General features: G+C 39.2%; 1 protein-coding gene across 1 annotated transcript; it reads right to left on the bottom strand.

Annotated features, from left to right (window-relative positions):
* Window positions 1-1,079: 1,079 nt before the first annotated feature.
* On the bottom strand, window positions 1,080-12,991 carry entpd3 (ectonucleoside triphosphate diphosphohydrolase 3). The gene is made up of 10 exons (XM_041043917.1): window positions 12,845-12,991; window positions 9,674-9,811; window positions 9,166-9,283; window positions 8,786-8,945; window positions 7,780-7,939; window positions 7,444-7,671; window positions 6,511-6,774; window positions 6,312-6,422; window positions 5,511-5,648; window positions 1,080-4,689 (listed from the first exon to the last, which is right to left on the bottom strand). The coding sequence occupies exons 2-10, from the start codon at window positions 9,806-9,808 to the stop codon at window positions 4,501-4,503; spliced, it is 1,503 nt and encodes a 500-aa protein (XP_040899851.1). The 5' UTR covers window positions 9,809-9,811; window positions 12,845-12,991; the 3' UTR covers window positions 1,080-4,500.
* Window positions 12,992-21,303: the final 8,312 nt, after the last annotated feature.

Raw genomic sequence — 21,303 nt, 5'->3', positions numbered from 1 at the left:
TTATCTGTGACTGAGAACATGCAGGAGGTGTTTTACACAATTGCCTCAACCAGAAGATCTCAAGATGATCTAAAGTGGCACTGTAACATCTGATGAGAGACCAGACACCCTGTGGTATGAAGATATTGAAAGAGGTAGGTATATTATTGGGAATAACTTGGTATAGTATATTTTAGTGGTAAAGAGGCTAAATATCCTGTGGAATACTGGTGTGTCCACTTTAAACTTCCTTTTTCTTAAACTTTAATACACCAACTACACCATCCTCAGGCTGCATTGACTAATCTCACATGCTAAATGCCGACAGTGAGCTGCTGTAACTCATTATGACAGCTTCCCAAAACACTCCAGCGTTAACAGTTTTGAAATTCATATCCTCAGTTCACACGACAAGCTGTTTTACACCGCTGTCTTGCCAAACATAAGCCATTTAAAATGTGAGCAGGGCAATGATCTCTGTAAGATGAAAGGGCATTTTTGTTGAACGAAATCATTTCAGCTTTTGTGGATTCTCCCTGAAGGACGGGGAGATAGTTTTTCTTTTTGTGTTGCCTTTTCTTTCTCTTTTGAGAACTGATTATGATATGTGAGCTGCTAAACACTTTTTCAGTATTGGGGATTTAAGTTGTCTTGTGTTGGGTGGGTGTGAAAGAGGTGCGCCCCCAGAATGACAGTAATTGACCATTTTACGCCCAGATAAAGACGATCATTCGTACTGGATAAAAATGCATCAGTTGAGAACAAAAAAAAAAGAAAGAAAGAAAGAAAAGAAAAAAGAAAACACTATATGGACTTTAAGTGGCTGACGCTGGCTGGCTCTGAGGTCACATCCTCAAAGCCCCACCCACCAGACTCTCCACCAATAAAAGAAAGCTAATGGAAACAGACACAAACAGAAAAAGAAAGGTTCAACCAAAATCAAGCAGATACAAACCTCTATTGGAAAGTAAATTATTGAAAGGGGAGAGTGAGAGAGGGTAGAGAAAGCAAGAACAAAAGTAATATTTATGAGATCTTTTTTTGTACAGGTGTGTAAAAGATGATGCAACAGAAATAACTTTGATGATGCTATTTTTTTATTTGCTTGGTCACATGCCTCCCATGTCTTTCAAATTGTGATTCTGAGAGTGTCTGTAGAACCAGTGGATATTGCTGTAGTTCCAAATGTCTCTTTTCTTTTTGTTTTCTTTTTAGACAACTCTTTCAATAAAAAAAAAAAAATTTCAAACAGTCAACACTTATCTTGCACATTCAGCAAGTACACGACACGACCACTGGAGTGCACTGCTGTACACAGCTAAAGTGAAGGGTTGACAAGGAGCTGATTGTGTTAGAGCTGATTGTGTTAGTGTGTGTTTGTGTAGATCCTCAGCATGTCAACAGGGATTTTACAGTTCGTCAGATATAAAACAAGGAGGCATTTAGATTCAAACAGGCGTAATTATTATAGAGTCTGACTGATAGATTTTATCAGCTGATATTGACAGATTGACAGACCTTGAACAGATATATCGGTATCTCTGTATATGATATACGATATGTGCAGATTTGAAAAATATTTTTACAGAAAATATTTTTGCACAATGCAGAAAATGCAGAAAAAGATGCTTGGTGTAATTTAGAAATTCGGTCATTACATAGTTTGTCCAGCAGAGCATGCTCTGACCCCACTTTTGCTAAATAGCTTGTTAAAGTTGCTAAAGTTGCTAAATAGCTTGTGAAAGACATAGCTGAAAAGTTAATAAATAACAACCCCATCATGTATAAAGAGTATTGGTTGATATGTCTATTCAAATTTTTTTACTCCACAAATTCTGTATCAGCATTGGCCTTAAAATTCCTGTATCAGTCAGGCTCTGTAAGGTCAGTAATTACATCTGTAAGGTGTGTTATGATGCAGCAGCCACAAAATGTGCAGTTAGTAGATATGTTTATTATTTACTGTTTGGAGAGAATTATGTAAAACAGATAACAATCAGTGCATCAAATGAGAATCATGCATATCCTGCAGTAGTTGACGATAGCATTTGAAAAAAAGATAGAGCCGCAAACCAAATAGTTCCTGTTGAAGGATTTTGTTTGCTGTTGTGACGTTTAGCAACTTTACGTGAGGACACTGCTTGGATCCACACCACCATCTGCTCAGTTGTCATGCATCTCCTGCTGGTGTGCCTTGTTCTTTAAACATCCCAACAGCAAATAAAGTCCTTCAACAGGAGATCTATCTGTATATATCTGTTGCAGATTGATCTCCTGTTGAACTACTTATAAATGTCTTTTTTATCTAGGATCCATCCTTTTGGATAGTTTACAGTCATGCATATCTTCCCATCCTTTCTAGTGCAAAGAGTACAGTATCACTGAAAACTTCTCAAATAGAGCATGATGTATACAGAATGGCAAAAGATACACACTCACACACCCATGCTGCTTTTTTGATACTTGAAAAACTTTGGATGTACATACAGCTCAATCATTCAGATTCATTGCTCCCTCTTAGCTAAGCCTTTACCATTTAGACTCAGGACTGGGGCTCATCTCGAAAATTGGCAAATCAATACCAAAAAAAATCAAATTGATATGTTGTCGTCAACCTTTGTATTTGCAGATTAATTTTCTGATTTAATCTCTCATGAAAGGCTACATATTGACATAAACAGACAAATTTCATATTATGTAAGCACTGTGTATAGATTACACTGAAAATTGGACATGACTCAGTTGTCAGTTATACTTTGTTTAATTCTCTGGCATAGTAGCCACTCCACTGATGGAATTTATTGTACTGAATTAATCAGTTATGTATATTTATCCAACAATAATCTGTTCTTTAAGCACAGAATGAAAACAATCCCAGGGGTGGAACAGCACCAGGTTAGCATCTGAATATGATGTACTGCATTTAATAGGAAAAAGCAACATGTAGAACAGTTGCAGCACTAAGTCATTTTCTGTTGCTGCTTGGCTGCTGTGCCAAACCCGGAAATTAATTTTTATCTAGTGCTTAAATCTATTAATTGTTTGCAGATAGACTACATAAAACTTAATGACTTCATATAACATGTATTTAGTTTGCAAAATCCTAAGAAAACAATGTCAAAATTCATATTCATTATATTATTTATAAGGAAGGTTTTCATTCACTAAATGTGGAATATTGTTGTTTAGTTATAGTTTCAGAAACATGGTATAAAACACAATAATAAAGCTGTGGCTAAGTGCTGCCATTTTGTATGTAAACTAATGCATTCAGTGCAACTACACGTATAATACAGGAAACAAAACATAATCAGTAGCAGAGTGAATATATCATGCTTTTGCATGAGGGGTCCATGTGTGAATGTGAGCATACAAGTGTGAATGCACGTATAGAATCTCATTTTAAGATTATACAATTGTAAGATTACACAATGTGCAACGAGAATGAGCACATGGACACTTCTGGGTGCTCCTTCATCATTTGTGAGCCATTCAGGCAACCACTGTGTCAACTTTTTCCCTGTAAAACAGCAATGTTTCCCTTTAGTGGAGCTTGAAAAAGAGCACTGTCAACTAAATACATATTTAAATCTATGTGAGTTTCCCTGAGGTATAAAATGAAGTGATAGTTTTTAGAGCTGTTTTATACTATTTCTGTGAAACCAGTCCCACATCTGAACCGAGTTCAAGGACATGTCTGTGTAGGTTCTCATTCATCCAGGTCATAGTTATCCTTTGGGTTGATTTGAAGGCCGCTGGACTTCTTGTTTGAAACTTTGAAGATGTTTCACCTTTACCTTATCCACTAAAGTCCCAAGAGGAAACACCAACAGGGAAAAAAAAAACACAAACCAATGCAAAAATGTTGTTCTGTATGTGACAGGGGAGTGAGAGAAAGTCAGGAGGATGTTCTTCAAACATGACATCCCGTTTTAGGCCTTGTAACACCCTGTGATAAAAACTGGTTCACCGCAAAGACAAAACTACCAAAAACAAACTGTGACGTGGTCTATGCTGTCAAGTGAAGCGAAGTGCGCTCTGACCTATACATAGGTGAGACTAAACAGCCATTCCACAAACACATGGCCCAGAGTAGATGACGGCCCCACCAAGCTGTTTCGATTGTCCTGAGTGGACCGCCCACTAGGGAAAGGAATAGGTTTAAATGTTTGGCCTTTCAAACCAGTCTTCAGAACTGAGGAAGCTTCTCGGATGAGAGGTGAAACGTCTTAAATGCTTCGAACAAGAAGTCCAGCTGCCTTCAAATCAACCCACAGGCTAGCTCAAGGACTAGAAAGACCATAAATGGACACACAGTGGCAGGTTTTAACGTTAAGGCTTTTCAGTTTTCAATGAAAATTGACAGATGGCAGTAAATGGCTCAAGCTGAAAAAAAACCCCCAAAATAAAACAGTTTTCTTTGTAAGTACCTTGGCACATGCTGCTGTAGTGCTCTCCACTTACTTACAGCAGCCCCCAAGGCTTCCAATGGCAGATCACTCCCTTTAGTAACTGATAATCTCAGAAGCAGGTGCGAATGAGGATGATGAAAACTAAGACAACAGTTACAATGGTTAGTGATGAAAATAGATAGATAAGGCCGGCAAAGACAGGGTCTGCCATGGGGGGGATTTCTTTCACTTCAGACGGGATCATGTTGGACATACTCAGCATGTAGCCCAAACTCCAGCCTATGCTGGTTTCCTTTACCTGTGGAGAAGAGAAGAGAAGAGACTCAGCTAAGACATCCCTTTGCATGTCTAGAGAAGTTGAGAATGTCACACAGGCCTGTCCTAATGTTGCACAGTTGCAGCTCTAGGGCAAAAGATGAGTCATAAAACCCAAAGAACACCCCTGTAAAGAATCCAAGTGTGTCTGTTTAGCTTCCTCTAAAAAGACCTACCAAGCATGAGACTCCAAGACACCACGAAGGCATTACATCACACATGCAGCACACTAACTCTCTTGTTGGTGGGGGCTGGAAATTGGCAGCCTTGCCAACTGTTATGGGACAATCTTGTCCATGCAATTTGGGAACTGTGGCTGTAATGTGTGATTATCTTCCTTTGTGATTCATGAGTGACTCAGCGTCACAGACCAGGAATCCCCTTCTGCTGAGGGAGTTTCATTGTGAAAGACGTTCCATACCCTCAGGGCATCCCGAAGCCATACATTGCCTGTCTTTCACTCAACCTTTTGATCGCAGATGATTGGGATGTCAGCCATCCATCTTTAATAGGTCCCAGTGGGTGGCCTCATTCACATTTGTGTATGTAAAAGGCTGATAAGCTGGTAACAGCTCAGCACCAACCACTCTCATCAAATATCTATATTTGACATATTCTGATGGTTGTATTTTTCTACTTTAAATTATATATGAGCATAATTTTGTTGCATGAACATGGGAACACGAAGGATAAACAATGGATATGCATTGGCTTCCTTGTTGTGAAGAGGACAGCAGAAGGAAGCATTAGAAGCAAGAAATGTCTTGGTGAAAATGATGGGGTTTTTTTTGTTGTTTGACCAACCTCTCTCTCAAAGTGAATGCTTTTCCACGTCTCTTTGTCAAACTTGTATCCATCTGCCAGCAAAGTGAAGACGTAGTGAGCTCCAAAACAGTAAGTCTTAAGGTATTTGTCAGAGATCCAGGGCTTTTCTTGCTTCAGCTAAATGACAGAGAAATAAAGCTGTGATTAGCCTGTGAGAGAATAATGATACAAGACAATTAAAACCAGTGCTGTGGAGAAAACATCAATGTTGTCGTCAAGATGAAGGTGAAAGACTTCAAGACCAAGACAAGATGGAGAGAAGATGGTGTGTAATCAAATCAGATTTCAATGTACAACTTCAACCATATAGAAGGCATTTCTTTCAAACAAAACAGTTGCAAAGATACTGTGAAGCTATTTTGGGTTTCGGTGCACTGAAAAAAGCCCCTGCAATATCCATTCTTACAGTACACTGAAGAAATATTCTCTTATAAATGTTTTCTCTTGATTAAAATTGTAAAATAATAAGTCCAGCAAACCTGTTCTGTAAGCTCAGTTTCAATGCATCTACTTTTTATTTAGTAGATTAAGCTGCATCATGTGGTATCCTGTTTTGAAAGGAACACCAACTAAATCACACAGAGAAGAAAATGCTGTCACAGTTTGCATTACCTCAGTTGGTGATATCAAAGCAGGTATGATGCCTGAGGAAAAATCCTCTCTGTTTGCTATTCAACTTAATGGATAATTACTGTTTCTGTTTGTTCATTCTTGCCTCCCTCCTGTTCCACCTTTTTCCATTCTCTAGATTTACACTGTATACCAGTTTGAAGTACTTACCACTGTCCAATGTGTGTGGCAGTGTTTCCTGACTGACGAGTTGAACTGATCAAGATCTGATGTGCCATTCAGTAGCAGAGCTCTAGCAGTGAAGAAGAATCCAGCATATGCCTGGCAGGAACAGCAGAAATATACAAGTAAGTTGTTTTGCATTGTCATCTGCCTACCTGCATGTATTACATTTTGCACTGTGTGTTACCATAAACTCTCCAGCGACTGGTGGCTGCTGAACCCCGTTGAAGGAACACTGGGATGAAGTACAAGTCTTGAAATCAAATATGGACTTCACTATGCTACCGCACTTGTCTGAGTCAGGGTCTCCCACCATGAAGAGGTTTTGATCTGGGTTGTACTTTTCTGGCTTCTTTGTGCACTCCGTGTCATAAATGGTTGAGGCCTTTAGAGTGATGTTGAAGCCTTCAGGATAGCACGGGTTTATAATGTAAGCAGGGTCAGATGATGCCTGGAATATTGAAAGAAGGCAGAAAATATCAAAAGAACAAATGGAGGAATAAGAATAAGAATAAGAAAGAGACGGAGAGGACAGGAAGAGGCATGGCAGGATGAGATAAGAGAACAGTATTACTCATGCATTTACAGACATATCATCTATACTGTTTAAATAAACCATGACTTATTTATTCAAATTACATATGATCAAATACAGATCCTAATGTAACTACAAACAAAGTTAAAATTTGATCCTAGGATCATGCCTCAAATTTATACCCATTACATACAGCGTGGCATATTCCTCCCGCAACAAATACTGTTAGTTTCAAGAATTAAGCTATAAGCTACCAGAAATAATGCATTTCTCGGAGACTGGCTTGATGACATTCACGGTCCAGTCAATATTCTTAATGACATAATGCATCCTTGACTGGTCTCTGTCTGCCTGTTAGCAGCTCAGGGACAGCAGTGTTCACTAATCAATTCTTTACTGGGCATTAATGGATTTTGACGTGCACATGCATGCAAAAGCACATGCATTCCCACTGCTGCCTGCACTTAAACATGAACATAGAAACACACAAAGAGAACAAGTTCAGGAGAGAGCCACCACCCTTGTACAGATATGACCTTCAGCACACCTACACACATGCAAAAGACAAAAAGAAAAGATGTGCACCTGTACGATTTTGTCCAGAACCCTCTTCTCAGCCTCATTCTTGCCATAGCAGAGGAAACTGTGTGTGTAGACGTTGTAAGGGTAACCGTACAGTTTGACATGCATGTAGTCAGGCCCTCTGAGATCATCCTGGACTACAAAGGCGATCTGGGTTGACGCTCCACCAAGGTCCATGGATCCTACTGTCTTTCCCCCTTCTGGCCGTACGTAGGTGTTCCACAGGTTCTTCTGTAATGGAAAAGGTTAGTCTACAGTGAAACGGGATCCTGTTTGTGAAGCAGCACACAACTGAACTTTGACTTAGATCAACCAGATAGATCAATGATAGTGTCTGACCTCTAGGAAGTTTCCATTGAGGTAGTTGACAGTGATCCACCCATACAGCCCTTCTTCTTGACCACTGATGATGGAGGCATTTTGGAAGGAGAAGGGCAAAGAACTCAGGTATTCTCTGAGACTTGCCAGGATTTCATTGGATCTTTGTTCATCCTTCTCTCTTATGGCAAAAAAAAAGAAACAGGATTACAGTCAGTGGCTGTCAAAAAGTGGAATCAGTGTAATTAAGTGAATAGTTTGACTTTTAGGAAAATATACATTTATTTTCTTGTCAAGTGTTAAGACGATTGATTACATGTTCATGCCTGTACACCAAATATTAAGCTGACGCCAGGTAGTTACAGAGTCAATTAACATTAATACTGAAGGCAAGGAGAAGGAGCTAGCCTTGCTATGTCCAAAGATAACAAAAATCCTAGCCTATCAGTAACTTTAAAGATCTTTAATTAACACACTATATCTTATTAGTTTAATAGATGCATGAAAGCCTAAACTTATTTCCTGGAGTACAGTCACTGTAAGGTTATCTCCAGGAAATACCCCTACCTTTGGACAGAGTCAGGCTAGTTGTATCCCCCTGCTCCCAGTCTTTATGCTAAGCTAAGCTGTGCTGAACCTTTTTATCTGCTCACTGCAGCCCAACCAGTAAATGCAGTGACCACAGCACTGTAGAGCTGAGTGAAGGAGCAAATCAGCCCTTGGACAAGTATCATGAATTTTATGACCCCTACAGCGCAGTAAGCATCTCATGCAGTGACTCACTATTGTGTGAAGATCCTATGTTTGCAGCCTGACTGTTACACTGTCTGAGCTCCTTACGTTTGCCCCAGCCTGTTGTCTACACGTTTTTATTTCTGAGGTTCCCTGGTGACTCAGTAGGCTTTGAGAAAAATCATGTGGTGCATGAATGAAATGAAATATCTCTGGCCCTTCCTGTCACTCTCCAGGAAATAAGTAAGAGTGAGAGAATATCATAAAGCCATAACATATTTTGACACTTTCTTACTGTAGCAGTCTCATTCCAGCTGTAGCCCCTAAAAAGAGGGGTGTGGTCTTGTGTTTTTTGGCAGGAATGACTCTGACGATTTTGTCCATGCAGACATTGAATGCTTTCCATGATTCAGCATCTTTCTGAGGGTCAACTCTCATCTCTGAGATACCATCACCTGTGGACACAAAGCCAGTGTTCAGTAAGTGTTCAGTAAGCCTTGGCTTTCATTTTTCTCTTCATTGCATCCTGTACTTCAACTCACTCATTTCAATTTACTCTTTTTCATTTTCTAATCTTCACTTTTCATTTTCTAATCTTCATTTGTTTAACTCAATACTAGAAGATGTAAACATTTCACTGCATTGTGCTCTTCTCTTGTACATACAATGACTCACCGGCAACTCTGCAGTTCATTACTTCAGTCACCACTCCTGTTTCATTTTGCTTCTCCCCGGGCCACTGGTACAGGTACACATTGGAACGAGATGAACCCGAGTCTATCACTATGCCATACTGAAGAGAAGAAAGAAAAAAAATATGTTGCAAGGTTGCATTTTTCACTTGGCCTATCTGATCGCATTTCTCACCTTGTTTAATGAAAGATCTAAAAGCCCTAAATGATGATCTGACAAAGAGCTGAGGTGATGAAGATACCATGACCACACCTCCAGCACGCCTTTAAAAAAAAATCTGCACATGGTTCATCAGGACCAGCATCCATTGCCAAGCTAACAGATGACAAAACCTTATTTTCCTTACCCTGACATCTGGAAAATGTCTGGACACAGATTCACATTCACAACTGAAAGCTTGTTGGCTAAGACACTGTACAGCCAAAGGGCAAGTTCCTATAAGAATCGTGTGCATCTATGAACATTTGTACATGCACATGTGTGCACCCACCTCTACGCTGTACTCTTTCAAAGCCCAGGTGTCCTGGATGACAGCAACAGCGATGAGGGCAGCAATACTGGCCAACAGCAGAAGCACCACTCCTGCTATGCAACACCTGTAGCCCATGCGCTGCTTGGATGCCATTTCCTGTTGGCAAGAAATGGGGTTAAAAAAAGAAGTGTGGTTCTCACTAAAAGCATCTCGGCTCTGAAAGTGATGACGTGGAAATGTTTGAAAAGTGATGATGAGCAATAATAGTACACTTTATTTACTTTAAGCTGGAAAAAATTGCTGACAGCATTAATAGTATTGATGGGCTGAGCAATATCACCAGGGTTAACAACCACATAAAAATTTAAACATTTTCCTTCTATCATGGATGGTGATGACCACAGTGTGATACTTAAATCTCATAAGATTATCTTTGACCTATTAAATGCAATTATGCAAAGCGATGACGTGAAATGGGAATTTGTTGAATGTTTGTCATGATCTGCATGAGGAAGAGCACAAGCTTCTCAAGTGAACTGAGGATTTGAGGTGTGATTTAAGAAACTTTTGGGGTTGACAGCTTTTGAGGACTTGCCAATTTCTGATGAAAGCCCTGCTTATTCGATTCCAAAATCTCCAGGGTTTTGGTTGAGTTGATTATTTGGACTTAATTGCATGAATGAAAACCTTACAGGTGTCTTGTGTGTCCACCTCATTAAAAACACAACAGTGATTGACAGAACTTGTTCAGGTATTTAGGAAGAATCTCAGAGTGTGTGGGCATAGAGCTAAGTTGCAACATTGAATATAAAATTGTTGCCAATATTGCACAAACTCCTGTGGACAGGGAAACCTGCTATTGAAGATATTTAAATTTGTTTAACTCTTCCTAATGGCTTTGGAGAAGCAGCCAGACATTCAGTACTGACACTAAAATCTAGAACAAACAAACTTTAAGCTGCAGGCCAAAGACAAATATTCACCTCAGTGAAAGACTTTTTCAGTCAAATTTTGATCTTGTTTATAAACGTAGCTTGCAAGAAACCGTTCTGTTTGAGGTTCATATTTATACTCAGTGACAGAAAACATGTGTGCTTTAATGTGGAAAATATGTACACATGCACCAGGCAAAAAAAAAAACATTTCTAGTATGAAGGAGTTTTGTTCTTCTTGCCTCTCACATGCTTTTCTCATGTAATCATGTAGTATGGCTACAATTACAGGTCACGCACAAACACTCTGCAACGCAGCTCTTTGTCCCTGAAGGCACACACACACCCTTGAGCTCACTACCGTTCTTTCTAATTTTCCAGTTAATTCTATTTTCCTTGCATGCTATTTATGCCTTCCTTCTTTACCTGTGCATGTTATCACTGGTATGTACACTCAATCCACAACTAAGCTGTGCAATGTCAGGTTATATTATAATAATGATATATATATATATATATTCTGTTTAAATTAGTAAGAGGGAGAAATGGCATACTTTTCTTTATTAAGTCAGTAAAAAAATAAATGTGAAAAATAATACAGCAACGAATATTATTCCACCGTCCTTTACTTAAACCTGTATTTTCAACAGCGGTTTGTCATAAATGGCTGCGACATGGTAAGTATAACCTTGTGTCTGTCTAAAGCCATTAGGCAGTGCTGTCTGAGCCTTGTCAAAAGTTATTATGAGACTATCAAACAGTTTGTAGAGTAAGCAGCCCCGCAATTCTCACAATCTCTCTCTGTACGTTTTCCTTTTCTATAAATTTATTTTTAAGCTGTGCTAATCCAAAATAAATATTTGGTGTCTCAGTTATCAGCAGACTGTCAAAACACCCCAATGACAGTGTTTGTTTTTTTTTTTAATTGCAGCATTGAAAGTTACCACAGCAACACCAGTGGCAAACAAGGAGGACAAAGCTGTTAGACAAGGTGAGATTAGAACCTGGTGACATGTCAACACTCATGTCTAATGTCTGTGACTGATGTTGCCTTTAGTCTGCTTAATGCTTCACTGTCATGTGTGACACAGTTGAAATTCTAGGTTTTTGCATTTTAAATTTCTTTATAGCTATACTTAGGATATTTTCATTTTCCAGTGCTGTTTGCCAATGCTTGTGAAAGAGACAGCGGGTCTCTGTAAGACTTTCAGTATGTGATAGTTTGTGAGAAACATTGTTTGAGAAACAGAAGAAATCAAATATTACCTAATCTTTTCTTTTTTTCACTCTTCTTTTAGTCAGATTTGCTTCCCCACCAGGTTAAGGCCAGAACACATTCTTTTTGAACATTCATTGAAGCAGGTTTTTGAGTCAGTGGCTGCTGTATCTCTAAGAACAAATACCAAACTTTTACAGCTGGTGGTTATTCTGGTCCTTAACGTCAGAGTTGACTTCAGGATGCTTGAGCAGTCCCACTAACATCCAGTAACTGTCCATAAGTAGCAACCAAAGTTTTCAAATAACAGTCCCAGGGACTGTAATTAAGTTTGTGGACAATGTAACGTGTGGTTTTCCGAACTAAGTAAAGATGAGTAACTCGGTTGTACTTTAATTTCATGAAATTATTTGGTGTAACTTTGAACACTGAACTCTGCTTTTTCTATGAACATGAAAAAATCTTACAGACTCCTGGTTTGTGACACCTGAACATTAGTACACTTTAATTAAATTTCAGTGCTTTCTTTTCGTATGAATAGCTTTGCTGTGTGTCATTCATTTACAGTTTTACACTTCAAGCAGTTGTGAATTTACCTGATGCAGCATGCATGTACTAGATGACATACATGTGGATATACTACTACAAAATCACATGTAAAGAACATTAACTTGTGATGGGTCAACCAGAAGAATGAACTAGTGTAAGTCAGAAGTCTGCCACACATTTTATCCCTGCAAAAGAAGAGCCATGACGGGGAATCAAATAACTCATATGTAACTATAACTGACACATATTGTTGCCTCTGCTTGTACAGACTGGTCCATGAGCTTGAGGAGTAGCTGAACACTAACACACCCCAGCAGATCAGTTTGACTCATGCAAGCCTTGTAAATCAGCTGACACAATGAAACAGACTTACCTGTGTGAATTAACCCTTTAGCCTGACTTTTTTTTTCTTTATTAAACAAATGCATATTCTGTTAACAAACCGATAAAGACATGCATGTGAGAAAGAGGAGGCCTGTTGTGGTTTCTTACCTTAACAGGTTTGCAGATCCTTTAAGAGTTCTGTAGATCCTGGTTGGGAGTGGGAGCGAGGTGGCTCTGAAGAGAGGATGATTAAACACAGCAGAAAACAGGGGAGCAGCAAAGGAATGGGGGAGAGAGAGAGAGGGAGGGAGAGCAAGGAAGTGCGCTGTGAATAGGAGATGTCTACAGAGTGACTGGCTCACAGGAACAGGAGCATTGTACCCCATCAAAACAGAGAGAGAGAGAGAGAGAGAGAGAGAGAGAGAGAGAGAGAGAGAGAGAGAGAGAGAGCGGTAGCATGTAGGAGGAGCAATGTACACATACTCCACTCTTCACCACTCCCGCCACACCAGTACTAATGAGCAGCCAGTCCCAGAACTGTGGCTAGTGAATGATGCAGGGCTGTTACTTGTTCACTGTCTGTTTCTAATGATTAAACACAGACACAAGTATTCATGAAAGGGCACATGATTTTAAAGTTAATTGATGTAATCAATAAGATAAAGTGCAGTGTAGTGGAGTGTCTGCTGCAAGAGTTATCACAAAGTCAGCTCTTATCAGATAGGCCTGAACTGAAGTACAATGGACGATGAAAAGCACAGGATCAAGCACTGTATCAACAATCAATGATGTGTTGTTATTTGCAAACGCTTCCGTCATAAATTCTTACAGTGAAAACTAGGAGCCATTTATTTGTCTTAAAAAATGCTCTTTTGCAAATGGAAAACTGTGCTGGAATCCCGCGTGTATGTTTTGCATTCAGAGGTAGAGTGTAGAGCTGAAAGCATACTTTCACTTGTGTCCATGTGTGCACGTATTTTTGAGTGTTTTTGTATGTGCACACACACATGTGTTTGTATTTTACCACACTCTCTGGTAACATGAGAACTGCTCGCATGCATGTGTGTCTGTACAACATTGCATTAGTGGAGTGGAGAGTCATAGGACTGCATCAGCCTCCAAATTCCAAATCAATGGCCAAAATGATTTCTACCAGTTCAGACAGCATATCTAAACAATCCTGAACAAGACCGCACCAAAATGCTCCCATTCCCTCATTTACTATTTTGTTTGTTAATTCATTTATTAATCATAACAGTCACACAGCCACTTATTACCTATCATATGCATTCACCAAATTGTCTTTTACACTTTATATTCACAGGTCAAATGTATGTCTTCAATTCAGCAAATAGTGGCATTCTTATAGATCAACAGGAAGTTATGCATTTAGCAACAAACACTACCAATTTTACATGTGAAAGTCAATTTACCAGTTACAGTGGGTGTTTCTTTGAAAACAGTTGTATAATGTTTTTTGTGGCTCTGTTTTACCAACTAGGGGTTTTAAGTTTGAAAGATGTTGGCATTTACATGATATCAACATATCTTGTACTTGTTTTTTGACTTCTCTTTTAAATCCTCCAATTTTATGTATACTAAATAGCTTTGACCAAGTAATCAAGTTGACATTAATGTTTACTGTAGGGGAGACAAATAAAGAATGTTTGCAGTCAACATTTTGCATGTTTAGTACAAACGTTCAGCAGATGTGTTTGAAATAAATAAAGCTTCAAAACTGAGTAGTAAATGCAAACATTTTTTTAAAGATACGTTTAAAATCTGAAGCCTGTGATAATGATGAAAAATAGATCGATCTGGATGTAATTCTCAGGTGAAGCTGCAGCATTCATTCTCCCACACCCACACTCTTCCTAAGCCTTGGGCTAGCTGCATTTTATAATACGTCCCACTTAGCCTGAGCTAACTCAGCCTTGGGCTTAAGGCTTTGCTGAACTAAGCTAACAAGGAATGTGATAAAGCTGGTCTTACATTATCTCCACTCTATACTTTGCTTTGTGTCATGTTTTTGGTTTGACATATTCATCATGTATTTTCTTCCATTGTCTTAGGGTGATATGTACTGTCATAGCAGTAGAATATTCTCTTCTCTTCTCTTCTCTTCTCTTCTCTTCTCTTCTCTTCTCTTCTCTTCTCTTCTCTTCTCTTCTCTTCTCTTCTCTTCTCTTCCTTGCTCTTCTCTAGTGGATTCCTTAACATTTTTGCATGTGGGTGGTCCTCTGGTATCTGGACTATCTACAAAGAAGATACTGATGGGGCCAGTGAAAGTGAATCGCGTCTCATTCAGTGGATGGTGAATGAAGATGTTAGAAGAAGTATTTTTAGCTGCCTAAAGTGAGACCTGAAACCCACTGCTCTGAACGAACCAGAAAAACAGGACGCTGAAAATTAGATTTGTCCTGAGAGAGAAAATAGAAGAAAGGCAGAGAGCTCCTATTTAGCTTTATGTGTTTGAGGCCTCCTGGATACAGATTACATACCTAACACACTGTGGTTCTGGTGTAGTACTTCTGCTTAACTCTTTGATACTGAGGTGAGGTCGTTCCAGTCTTGGGGCAGTGTCCGGTGTTGCTGTCTTGAACATGATTTATATGAGTAAGTCTGCTGCTTCTCCGGGTTAAAATCATGCAGCACTAATTTAGCACAGACGTTGGAGCTCACCAATCTATAACCCTGTGCATGAAATCTAACAAAAATGTTGACAGCATTTTCTTCCTCATGAAATTTTGTAAAACCATTTTCTAAATGTTGTTACATCAGTGCTTGCTGGGCAGCAGTAGGACTAGTAATAGTTATCAGCTTGTTCTTCCCCAAATTTTGTGGCAGTTGGAAAAGCATGAAACAAACCACAGAGCTGTGTATCATGTTTCCTGCATTCTTACACTAATGTAGTGTTCCACAATGGCACTCATGGTCACAATTCCACTGGGTACATTTAACAAAGTCAGATCATTTGAAACAGCAAATACTGTGTCTACATGATAAGGAAACATTCTCCCCACAGTATCCACCCATGGCAGCTAAAGCAGTACACTGAAACTTGAAGGAAATATAGATATATATTTTTTCACACAGGATAAAGAATAATAATAATACCTTTTATGAATAATCTATAATAAAAAATATTCCAGTTTTGTTGAAAATATTGTGACTGTATTAAACTTTGAGCCCTGTATTGTGTAGTATTCAAAAGTGAGGTGACTGTACCACAACCTATCGGTGGATACTGTACCCTCTTTGCTTAAACATTTTCCCTTTTCCTTTATTGTGTTTTATGTTTTACAACTTGACTCCAGAATCAAGGAAAATGATAATTTTTTTAATGCTATGCATTTTGCAGTTATGCTCCTACGTTCACTGATGTTTTATCCTATTTGTGCTGTGAAAAAGTAGCAATGAAAACAATATTCTATGTTGTTATGAAAATGAATTAGCCTACTATACAATATTATTGATGCTTTATCATTCTGCCCAAACAGGTGTTCAGTTTTTTAATTGATGCAGCCTGTACCTTACGGCCTCCTATAAATATAATCTTGGCAGTAAAGCTGTAATTCCAGTTGAAGCACTTCCATACTGTATTTCATTGGTACAAGCTGAGACCCAAGTCTCTGCAGGGGCTCAGTTGTTTTGTCATCAATAAATGTACTGCCAGACTATCAATAATTTAAAGTTAGTTGTAGGAAAATACTGGCTTCTTGGAAAATACACCTACAGTATTTCAGACTCACCAGTTTTCTTCTTTGAGGCTGAACTAAAGTGGTGTATAAGCCTTCACAAAAATCGAGGGGCAGTACCATCAACCTCACAGCATTACCAACTGTACATTAAGATTGTTAATTGTTTGCTGAGATTTGAAAAGCTGCCCAGATATGTTCTCGCTAATTGTGTGTGTGTCTGATTCGGTGCTTTCAAAACACACTAGACATCCTGAGGAACTTGTGCCACAGGCCAGGGAGGAAATGTTCTGGTCATGCTGCGGTCAGATCAATTAGAGGACAGAGCCACTTGAAATCCACAGGAAGACCCAGGACTTCACTGTTCAGATATCTCAATTTGAGCAATGGGGATTTGATGAGATAATGGAGTTTGCTCCGTCTTCTCCCAACTCTCGCTCAATTGATTTCTTGCGCTTTTCTTGTTTGCTCTCCTCGTTTCTTTCTGACTTATACTCTGAATGTTGCTAAATTCCTTTGCCCAACAATTCTTGTCCCACTTTCCATCTCAACCACAGTATACACACATTGTACGTACTTACTGAAGTCTGTGCCAAATTCAGTGAAAATGAACCATCAAGTGTGTAATGTGTGGCTTACTAATGTGTGGGCTGGTGCACTTTAAACCCAGCCCCCTGCTTTTCGCTTCATCCTCAGTCCTTCCCACCCCCTCGTCTGCCTCATCTACTCATCAGGACCCACTCCCTGTGGTAGCCACTGTGTAAAACTGTCTTTATGGAAGTGACGTAGCCTCTACATAGTATAAAAAACACTCCTCCACTGATGTTACAGAAACACATCCCCCGGAAAGATGTAACACAACCCTACATCTACTTGCATACTAAAGCTGTGAAATAACACTCATCACTTTATTATTGAATTATCAAAAGTGAAACACTTATCCTAACACAATTCTAAGTATTAGTGTTCACAGCAATCAGTGCATGGTTCAAAGCAAGGCAATAAATGACCATGTAATGTGATCTTTGAGGTCTAAGGGGTAGCTGTGACTTCAGATTCAGTTATGTGCTGATGGCTGCTTGATTGTTATGTTTTCCCATCTGATGCCCCCCAAGTGAAAAAAGTGTCTGTGGCAAACATGCAACCAATAACCTCAAACAACATGTCTGACATGCTGAACCACAGCACTGGGACTCAATACAATATCCATTGTGGATGAGAACAGACCCAAACTTTAACTCTTAAAGTGTAAAGTCAGCACTTTAACCTCACAGAGGTTGCTTCTTTTGAAGTCTGGAAAGTGAAATTCTTTCTAAATATTTATGGACTGGATTAGTTGCGCTATCTTCAGTCCGACACACCCTACTGTACATGATCCATATTTTAGAGTTATTGTTTAATTTTCTCAGAAACAAAGGACTGCCAGTTTATTAAGTCTTGATATCATTTTCACAAAAATATCTGAGAACAGCTGTCTCATATGTAGAAAGTTAGTGTACGTGACACATCACCAAATTCCCTTCCTTGTCATGGCCTTTACTGTATATTTGACCTGACTGACCAGGAGCAGATTGCATCTCTCCACAAATTACTTTGAATTTAGTTTTATGATTAAAAAAAAAAAAAAAAGTGGCTTGTTGCCAATATACAGATCCTTATAAAAAGAGTTAGTAAAAGCTTTGTTACCTCCACCAAAATGGAAAAAAAGATCAAAATCGAGAGATATCATCTTTTTAATTCCACACATTCTTCTTCATTGTCAAAACCTGCCGTCTACATTTGTAACAATGAAACCTGATCAGAGGTTTGGGTGTGTTACACTAGTCGCAGCTGATATAGCCTTGAGCTGCTAGCTTCCCACAGAGATGAAGAGTGGGCTACAGAGGGCTGGCTTACTTCATTCCAATTCAGCATCCCCAGATTAGTCTTCAGCCCCAACCAATGCTTCAGACTTCAAATTACCTTGCTCTGGAGCAGCTTCATGCTTTTTTTCATATTTGCAGAAGTAAAATTGGTGGAGTTCCTCTTTAAATCTTGAAAAACTGATTTTTTTTTGGCCACTTGGGGGCAATGCACATGATTGACATAATTCCACACTTATTAAGTTTAAACGGTAAACTTCTTAACAAACAGTTGACCATTTATACTTTCACCAGATAACATTACTGTTCATTTGGAGTCATCCCTCTGACCACCCAGTGAAAGTAGAGGGAGCATAGGCTTGCTAATGGCTTGAACTCTGATATTGCTCTAATTTGTGTTTGTGTGGTGGGCTTAGTTTCTGTCTTTCTTTCAAATCACAGATATTTTGGTTCCAGATTTTAGAATTACCAGTGTGACTGTTAAGATGGAAGCAAAGGGGGAAATAGAGGACAGCAGGTTGACACTGTTTGATGAAGTTAGAAGATGTAAAGACAAGAAGGGCTCATAAAACATGAAGGCTAAAATAGATAATTACTGAATTTCAACAGTTCAACTCATAAGCTTTCTACAAAACGTGACGCACAAAGAAAGATGCAAAGGAAGTGTGTTATGAAGTCATGTATACCTGCCTTTCATTTAGATGAGCGTTGTGGCAAGCCTAAATCCTCTTCTGTGTTGACTCATTTACAGATTTTCAAAAGACCCCCAACTGAAGGGTCACCATGTATTTGCACAGAGCCAAGTCTACACCTGTAACAACAAATATTTGGCACCGGCTGAGCTAGACCGTCTATGTTCAGGAGCGTACCTCTCAGCAGTTACACTGCACTGAAAGTTTAGCTGCTTGCAGTTGCTTTGCTTGGCAAAGGCACAGCAGTCTGCAACAGACAGTGAAATCCACACTCAAAATACAAATAACTGTGTCTTTATATAGTGCACAGCTTTAGATTTGACACAAAGATATATAAGCCATGTAAAGGGCAGGTCATATATTGGAGCATATCCATCCGTGTCAATATCAATAGCATATGTTAGTATGCGGGTCGACCAGTGACAAATGTTTGCCTGTCATTTGATGGAAGATGCAATAGCCTCTCTTTTGGCAACATGTTTAATAGCATCCTCTTGTGGACAGACCAAGCAGCTGCAATTCTAGAGACATTTCTGGCACAAATATACACTGGTACACTGAAGAGGGAGCAACAGGCAACAAAAGTTTTGGCTGTGATGCATAGAAGATCCATTTATGCAAATCTATTTCTACCACTGTAAAATATTCAAGTTGTTCTACAACACACTGCTATTGAGTGCTTTGGATTGCCTTGTATCAATCCACAAAGAACAACAGTTAATTCCAATTCAGGCTTAATACACTAAATTTGTCAGGATTTGGAAGATTATTTCACCTTTGCCATGACTTCCTCTAGAATCCAGTGACATTTAAGTTAGTGGACTGATCTGCCATATTTGATGATTTTTTTTTTTTCATAAGCGTTTAGCAAATTATTTTCCGTCTTTGACAAAAAGACATTTTTTTCAGTATTGTGGTTTTAGTGTTGAGAACTGCAATACTACATATTTAAACCTTAATTCTAAAAGTATTAAAGAATAATAATAAACAAAGAGCATAACATTTGTAAATAAGTCCTCTACCTTGCATGTATCCCTGTTTGCATTCAAGAACTGACATTTCACTCAATAACCCAACTGAACAGCATGTCCAGTAAAAGCACATGTTTTATTCATACAGGTTACATAGGTCAAGTATGCCATCACAAGTGCTTGAACTAGGATCTCAATAACAACATTGTTATGTCCCATGTGATCCATCATCCTAGTTTACAATTTAGTCTGAACTGACCACATGACCACAGGCCACATGACCTTTCCTCTTTGGCATTGTACTCATATTTCTGTAGGGAAGCTCTGCTTGTCTACAACTATAGTTGTATGATGAAGTTGCCAGCAGAATGATCTTAATTTAGCTTTGGAAGCAAGCGCGTTAGTAGGTCAGTAATGCTGAACAGTAATCGGGGCTAAGACTTAACCTCTAATACTGAATCCTCATCTGTATTTATAGTACGCTGGCCTTTGTCCCCAGGGATTAGGATGCTCAGAGGAGGCTGAGTGGCACAGCATGTTGGCTGGTAGTGTGTGCATGTGTGTGTGTGTGTGTGTGTGTGTGTGTGTGTGTGTGTGTGTGTGTGTGTGTGTGTGTGTGTGTGTGTGTGTGTGTGTGTGTGTGTGTGTGTGTGTCTGTGTGTCTGTGTGTCTGGGCTTGTTTTTATATCCGGGTGGGGACTTACAGCTGACTGCACACTAACCCATGGGGACAGAAAATGAGGTCCCCGCAGGTAGGCACTGCTTTTTGAGGGTTAAGACCAATCTTTAGTGTTTAGATTAGGGTTAGAATTGGGTTTTGGTTAGGGTAGGGATTAAGCATTAATTGGCGATGGTTAAAGTTAGGGTGAGGGGCTAGGGAATGCATTATGTCAATGAGTGTACCCTACAGGGAAAGTCAAACAAGTCAGTGTGTACGTGTGTGCACGTTATCTACGCCTGTCATCTTTGATTGAGTACACCACAGTAGAGAGCAGATTGCATTTTTACTACTCTCTCAGTAATGTAAACATAACCTCTGGTTGTGTCCAATGGTTTGACATGGCTAATTTTGACTAGTGCTGGCCAGAAGTGAAGGAACAAATACGTTCCTCTGGTATTTTATGATGGTTTTATACAAATGGCGTTTACACTGCTTTACAGTTCTACAATTGAACATCCTACATCCACAAAATAGCCACATGCTCATACCCGATTGATGACAGTTGATTGCCACATTTTGCCTTCTGGGCTTACCTTAGCTGTGTGCTGAGATTCATTCATGTAGCTACCTGTTAGTCTGTGGATATTAGCACACTCTTTTACCAGCATATGATGTTAATGTGACCTGCACTCTGTGACCTGAAGGGTGCACAACATCCAATATTCGAAATTGTCAATACGATT

The sequence above is a fragment of the Toxotes jaculatrix genome, chromosome 8, assembly GCF_017976425.1.
Source record: "Toxotes jaculatrix isolate fToxJac2 chromosome 8, fToxJac2.pri, whole genome shotgun sequence".
Classification (NCBI taxonomy): domain Eukaryota; kingdom Metazoa; phylum Chordata; class Actinopteri; family Toxotidae; genus Toxotes; species Toxotes jaculatrix.
Note: the sequence above shows the minus strand (reverse complement) of the source record. Positions and strands in the feature narration are given on the sequence as shown.